The sequence below is a fragment of the Haemorhous mexicanus genome, chromosome 2 (assembly GCF_027477595.1).
Source record: "Haemorhous mexicanus isolate bHaeMex1 chromosome 2, bHaeMex1.pri, whole genome shotgun sequence".
NCBI classification, from domain to species: Eukaryota; Metazoa; Chordata; class Aves; order Passeriformes; family Fringillidae; genus Haemorhous; species Haemorhous mexicanus.
Window position 1 is genome coordinate 29,590,560 of NC_082342.1, and position 7,690 is coordinate 29,598,249.

Genomic DNA, 7,690 nt, shown 5'->3' on the forward strand with positions numbered 1-7,690 from the left:
AAGGCTCTCCTGAGGCTGAAAACAGATAGGAGAACCAGTAAGAAAAAAACAAAAATAAACAATCATACACCATTTTTTATGAACACCTTTAACACAGCCAGGATCAAAGGAGTCAGTGTAGGCAATCCAGAGATGATCTTGGCTTTCTAAAGTCTAAGACCATTAAGGCAAGAAACTATCTGAAAAAATTTTCACTCTGTTCATCCTGTAGTGTTAAATAGCAATGGCAAAAATGTAGTTTCATTTTGGTTTTGATATGACTTAACAACCTCAGCTCTTGTCAAGAGTTTTTTAGCAGAGGGCAAAGGTTTAGTTTGACTTTTTTTCCCCCTCTGTGTGTGGAATTTATAACTGATTATAATTCCTCTGTTTATTCAGGAAGAGTCAAGAGTAAGGGGACAGAACAACACAAGTAGGTGTCAGCTTCATGGTGCTGATAACTGATCTTGCCATTTATACTATTTAATATTGTGATCGACATTTCTATTAGCAGCACACAAAATAACCATATTCCACAAACAACTTGAATTTGTTAGGAGTCCAGATTTTCCCACATTCATTGCAATGCCTCGCAGTGTAGTTCCTACGACACCTCTCATGGAGTGGAGAGACACAGAAGAAACATTCAGCAACTCCAGTGTTTTTCTGATTTTTAAAAATGTAGAAAGGAACATATATTTGTGTGTACAGAGAAAAAAAAAGACAGGGAATTTAAAAATAATAATTAAAAAAGCAAGCCCAAACTTGTTGAACTGCCTAATGACACAGACACAAAAATCCACATTGAGGGAAGCTTGGTTTCTATGCTGGTCACTCTCAGAAGAAGTCTGAAAGAAAAATCATTTTTATCAGCTCTCAGGTTGTTAGTGTGTGCTCAGTACTGGAGATGGCAACATCTGCTTTAGGTGAACCAGGTTTTCTCAGTTTAACCCAATTTTTATAAAGAAGTTAAATTGAGAAACAAAGCAACCATTAATACAAACATACAAAGAAAATTACATTAGGGAATACATCTAAATATGCAAGAACTAGAAGGCAAGAACTAATACTGCATTAAAAAAGAGTTGATGTTCAGAACACTGAAAGAGTTGTGTGGCTTTCAGATGAGCCTTACTACTCACCAGATGCAGAATGCTTCTAGATGCTCAAGTTCACATATCCAGCTAACATCCCATATCCCCTCTGCTTTTGGGGCAGGATCTTGATGCAGCTAAAGCAAGTTTGGCTGCCATCTGCAGTGCAACAGAACATCCTCACAAGTGTGGCTTGCACTGTGATCCCCCTCTTGGCATGATATTATTTATTCACCTTCTCCACAGGGAGGACAAAAAGATCTCTCTGTTGTTGGAACCTCTGTCTGCCCTGGAGGGCTCAAGCCCCTCTCTGGGGGGCTCAGAGACCTTGGCACAGAGCCCAAGACCTCTGTGCCTTTGATTTAGCTCTTGGAAAAAACAATTACCAACCGTATATGAAGAATTACAAGTCAAGAAAGTTTAAGTAGAATGATAATGAATTTATCATAGGGTGAAAAATAGATTTTGGGGTTTTAGAATGGGGGCTCGGGGTACCAAGATGGAGGAATTTGGGCATGCCCTGTCCTTCTTCTTTCTTCTTCCTAGCCTCCATGTTCTGGGTGATGCTGGCACTTTTGAATTGGTTTAAGGTAGAAGCTCACTGTCTAACATAGGTGATAGGTATTGGGAAGTTATTGTAAATATTGTACATGTAGTTTTTAGTATAAAAAGAAAACACTGCCCCAAGGACTGGCAGTGTGCCTCAACCTGGCCTGCCAGACAGACCTCAGTGGGTTGGAGAAAGAATGTTATAGATAAGAAACAATGAACAACCTTGAGAACAAGAACAAGAAAATCCTGACTCCTTCCTCAATGGCTGGGCTGGGAAAAAAGAGGCTTGTACGTGTCTCAGGGTCACTGATCAGCAGAAGTCCCGAGACTCTGTGGGTTCCTTCCCCAAACTAGGCCACAGATACCACATTGACGTTCTTTCCACCCACAGACAACATCCAGGATCCCAAATCTGAACAGAGTTTTGTCTTGAACTTCCAACAACTGAATGAGCGTGCTCTTGGTAGGTCTAAAATCAAAGTCCTTCCATAGCCTTGAGGTGAGGTTTTGTGCTGTAATTGACAAGTCTGAGGTTTCATCAGATAAAAAACTGACTTAGCCGGGCATTGAGAAAAGCACGAATCCCTATGTGGTGAGCAGGAATTCTGAAGACACCAAAGCTACACTGCAACTTCTGGCTTCCCCAGCAGAATGAAGAAGAACATCTTCTCTCCTACTCCAGACATTCAGCAATGTGACTGGGATAAGTGCAGTGCTTTGAATTTGGATGGAGAAAGAATTCTGGAGGGGAAGGCTGACAAAGGATGAGGATCTACCAACAGCATCCTGGTGTTTAGAACAGGTGTTTGCAAGGCTAGAAAGGTTTAGAACAGGTGTTTGCAGGCCAAGTTGAACTGCTGATGATTAAGTTCATGCACTAGATTCACGGCCTTGATTTTCACATGGAGAGAGGATGGGTTATTTTACCTTGTTAAAATTACCATGAAATATTTACATATAGTCAACACACACATAACAGCAATAATGCAAGCATACAAACAAGAACATGGTGTGAAACCGTGGCTATTTAGTTCAGTGAACAACAGTAAAGTGTTTGCATTCCCAATCTCCCGCCCTAATCAACCACTTTAGAATCAAAGTTTTACAGAGAAGACAACAGAACTACCTAAGTGTTTCATTAAAGGAGGACATTATGATACCTGCAGCCACAATTACACTCTCTAGCTGTCCAAGCACCATCACCTCTTCATTTCAACTGGAAGTTCTTCGGAACCTGGAATCTTTTTTCTCTAGGCATACCTATAGCAAGTGGACTGAGCTCAGAGTAGCAGCAGCACGCCAATTTACATAATGCAAGGTAACAAAGTGCCTCGACTCAGTGAGAAAGTTACAAGAAGATACTCAGTTAATCACGCCTTAGTCACACTCATTTAGAACTCAGCAAAAAAGCTGCAGGTGAGATAAGAAATTGCAGCTAAGGCTTAACATGGGCAGGCTCATGCAATGTGCAGTGTCCCGGCTTCTCCCCTGGTCCTCCCTGCACACCTGGACCCCCCAACGCTTTCTTACAGAACAGGATCTCTCCAAACCAATTAAATAAAGCAAATTGAAGACCTCAGGAATAGTATGAGGAGGAAATCACAGGGAGGTGCTCTGAACTCTCACCAGCAGAGAAGCTCCTTTTTAAACAGGGGGATATATTAGCTCCTATTTCAGGCACATTCATGAAACTCCCAAAGAAAAAAACAAAAAACAAAAAACAACCCAAAACCAAACACCAAAAAACTAAAAAAAAAAAAAACCAAATTCAGAAGAAATCCCTTGGACTAGAGGAATGATAAGGTCTTCATAGATTAAATCATGCTTTTTGGCCCATCTAGCAATAGCAGCTCACTCTGATGACAACAAGGAAGTTTGTACATCCATCTTTAATTTAAAAAATGAACAGATTTTGTTTATCCTCCTCATGTTCACTGTCCAGTGCAAGGGCTATGTGGGTAAGGACTATACTCCTAAGGCACAGCGGTGGCATTTGGATTAAGAAGGTCTTTGACTAGTATTTCAGCAGCAGTTAATGGTAATAATTTACTTGTACCACAAAAATCACACGCATTCCCACCCCAAGCTTCCCGTTAACACAAGTTTGAAACAAACGGGGCACAGGAACCTGCCGACACTGGGGAGGGGAGTTCCTGAACGTGCGGATGGCCGATACACAGGCCGATGCACAGTTCTGGTTTTAGGAGCCGGACGGAAGCAGCCGCCGGGTTGCGCCCGCCTCCTCGGGCAGGACATGGCAGGAGCGGCCGGGGACCCCCGTCCCGCCAGGGAGCCACTGTCACAGGGGTCGTGAGGGGCAGCTCCCCGGGCACCTCGGGGCTCCCGGCTCCCCCAAACCCCTGCCGCGCCCGGCCCCGGAACACGCCCGTCCGAATGCCCGGGGAGCGGCGGCCGAGGGAGCCCCGCTCCCGCTGCCCCGGGCGGCACGGAGACAGGACACAGGGGGAGAGAGAGAGAGAGAGGGAGGAAGGAAAGCAAAGGAGTAGGGAAGGGTCCCCACCGCGCTCTCACAGCTTACCCAGGAGGGGCGAAAGGCACAGGAGCGAGGTCAGCAGCCACATGGGTGCCCACACGGTCACTGCCCAGGCAGAAACCAGACTTCGACAGACTTCGGCCGCGCCCCGTCCCGCCCCAGCCCGGCTCTCCGCACTGCCGAGAGCAGCTTCCGCTGGGAGGGCCCCGAGCCCGCTTCTTCTGGGAAGTCCGGTACAGTGGGGAAGAGCCTCCCGTGTCGGTGTCGGATGCCACGCACGGCCTTGGAGTGCCCGCGAAGGGGGTTTGTGGGGCGCGGCTCCAGGAAGTGCTGGCCACAGAAGTTGTCGTGTTGCTCTTACCTCAGGGAGGTTCAGCTCTGGTAACTGAAAACCTGAAAGTAAATCAGTTTAGTGTGGATGGGAGCCACGCAGATTAGGTGAAGAAAGAATTTCAGCAGGCGGCACACAGCTCTGCCGCCACAGAAAATGATCACAGAATAGTTTGGGTCAGTTCCAACCCCTCTGCCATGTGCAGGGACAGCTCCAGCTCCTAACACTCCCTGGAGCCTGGTGTTTGACCACCCTCGTGCTCCCAGAAATGTCCCCTGTTCTCTTCAAGGGACACCTGGTAATATCTCCTTTTGAGGGGTGGGCTCAAGGCTCAGCCTGGCCATGCTCTCCTGTTCCACCCAAGGTGAGGTTGATCTCTGGGGGAGGTGAGTGAAGGAAACAAAATAGAACAGAAACCAACTCTGACTTCTAGGGGTTTTCTTTGACACCAGCTGCTCAGCAGCCCATTCACAAAAAACTCAAACACACTTAGGTTCCCTTTCATGAATGGATAACTGGCCTCTTGACGCTACTGAGTGTTTTTGAGGAAGAAAGGGAAAACCACTACAGTTTGGAAAACATAAGTACTCAGCAGCTACTGGAAAACTGCTGCTCTGATAAATGTTCCAGAAGCAGCTGTGAGTCAGCTTTCCTCTCATGGCAGTGAGTTGCTGTGAGTGGATGCTTCAACCTCCTTCGCCTGCATCCCACTCCCAGTGCATTACCCTGGCTGAGAAGATTCCAGATGCAGACCTACAGCCCCAAAGCATGCTCAGCTCCCGGCAGCTTGTCTGTCTGTCCTGGGGAACACCAGCACAGCACAGTGCTGTGAGGGAGACTCTCACCACAGGTTTGTCTCTCAGATTTCTCCCAGTACACTTGGCCCCCACACTCACTGACAATCAGCTGTGTTGGACTATTCACCACCCCTCTGAGAGACCTCAGCTTTGCACTTCACACAACACAATCAGAAAAAAAATTTATAAGCCATGGATATCTCTAAGCAGAGATCCTACCAGACTAAACACTGAAGTTATCCCACCTCTGAGGGATTTTTCCCCCCCCTCCATCTAGGAGTTACTGTAAACTCCTTTGACTCATCGCTGAAGGCTGCAGCATGAACTGGAATGACACTGCATCTTGAGCAGAGCAATGCTGTCTCATTCAGTTCTTACAAAAACAGAATAATACTGATCCTTTCTCCTTAGCTGAGTTGGAATGCCATGACGTGTAACTGACTTACAAATGGAGATAGGCCCATCCCATAAATTCCCTCTGCTCAGTGACATGGACACATTTGTCCCTTGGTTACCTTTTCCCTTCTCTTAATCTCTGACAAGTGTCGAAGGGAGCTCCCTCCCCTGTAAAGGCTCCAAGTCACAGTGTTTATGCCAGAAATATTACATGGCCATCTTCCTGCAGCACTCTGATGGCAGGAGCACATGTTCTCTGCTGCTGACTCATCCTCTTGTCAGGTAAAATGTCCTCCCAAGATGTCAGAGGCTTTGGATTGAACCTTGTTGCTGGGAGGATGCTTGCACAATGCAGCTTCCCTGTAGGTGATGAAATCTTTGAGATTAGGAGAGAGAAATTTGAAGCAGATCATTTCACTTTGAAACAGGTTATTTTAGGGCTGAAGTAATGACAGGAGGTCACACACATGCACTTAAGGCAGGCCTGTGTTCTTCCTACTGAGCTGCTCCATGTTGTAGAAGACGATTAGGGCTTCACAGGGCAGAGAAACTGAGAGAAAACTTCAGCCTGGAGGCTGGTGCCCTCACCTAGGCTCTTCTACTTGGTGATACATGGTAAGGATGCATTCTCCCTTAGGCACACTTATGCAGGCATACCAGGTGGAAGATCCATAAAGTACTCAAAAAAGGCTCAGATGGCTGTTTTTCCTCCTTTCCTGACAGAGTACCCACACAGACTTGCCCGTGTTTTCCCTTCCTCAGTTGCCAAAACATCTTTGATGTTTACTCCCTGCTCTGTCATTTCTGGGACACATTTCTGAAAGCAGGGAGGTCAGCTTGCTTTGAGATGAGAACTAATCCTGGTTCCTCTGTCAATCCTGGGAACAATACACAGGAGTCTGCATGCTTAACACAGAGCCATGGCTTTCACTTCACAGACAAATGACAAAAAATACAGGAGTCTGAGACCAAGTATTCCAGCAGTAGGGGAGATCCAGAACTTAATGAACACTGAGCTAAGCTCTGTGTGTATTCCATGCCCTTCTTTGAAGGCAAAGGCCACAGGAAGAGGTTATAAATAGTCAGCATTTGCTTAGCTCACACCCGGCTTTCCCCAAGCTCTGGTGCTGCTATCCCAACTGCATTTTTTCCAGTATCAAAAATTAGTTTTCCAGGCTGAGTGTATTTTCCTATGATCAGATTTCCGCTTGACCATTGGGTATTTGCAGTGCTTATATGCCTCTGCCAGCTGTTGCTTTGCGGGTGAGAATTCAACACTTTCAGCTGAGTCAGGCACTTTCAGCATTTTGAATGTGCAGACAGCACATTTTTAAAACTTTCTTTTTAATTAAAAGAATTTGTGCATAAAATCAAGTTTGTTTGCTTTCACTATCCCTGACATTCTCAAGCAAATTACACTGTGCTTCATGACTGTGTGCTGCAAGGGACTGTTAAAAGAAATCTAAAGTGATTTGAAAGTCTTTGCAGTGGTGCTCCCATTGCCATTATAATCACCCCTATTGGGAAACAAAATAAGTGGCATTACGTTTCATAATTAATATAACTGTAATTACTCTGTAATTAAGTTCACAAGCAATAAAAAGAAAACCATTTATACCAAAATAGCTTTACTAGTAAAAACATTTTAGGCACAGAGTAACTTGAGTAGCTTTTGCTGTTTGCATGAGGAATTACCATGGGGTGCTGCTATAATAAAAAAAAAAAAAAAAAAAAGCCAGGAATTACTAAATCTGAGAATTCAGAAAGAAACACTGCTCAGGAAACAGAATTTTCAATTTCATTAAGACTTTTCTTTTCTAAAAAACGCCAGTTTTGTGCATTTGCAGAATTGCTAAACACCAGGAAGTTGTTTAACAGCTCTGCAAATACACAAAATAAAACCAGATCTACAAATCTTGACCAAAGTTTTGTTTAACTCTAAGGCTGTAATACTGGTGTCTGTTTTATATTGCAAGTCATTTCAAAATTTCCATAGGACTTGGCAAAGAAGGAATGGGCCCATTTGAATGCACAGGTTTTATCTTCC

At 44.9% G+C, this 7,690-nt stretch overlaps 1 protein-coding gene across 4 annotated transcripts in view; it reads right to left on the reverse strand.

Moving 5' to 3' along the window:
- Nucleotides 1-4,347, reverse strand: part of CD58 (CD58 molecule) — a 46,453-nt gene extending 42,106 nt beyond the window's left edge. For 2 of the 4 annotated variants that reach the window (XM_059838076.1, XM_059838077.1), the window contains exon 1: nucleotides 4,165-4,347. In XM_059838076.1, the coding sequence (XP_059694059.1) occupies nucleotides 4,165-4,207 (43 nt within the window). In that variant the 5' untranslated portion in view covers nucleotides 4,208-4,347. The remainder of the gene's footprint in view (nucleotides 1-4,164) is intronic. The other 2 variants (XM_059838075.1, XM_059838078.1) reach the window with 2 other exon arrangements.
- Between the last annotated feature and the right edge of the window lie 3,343 nt (nucleotides 4,348-7,690).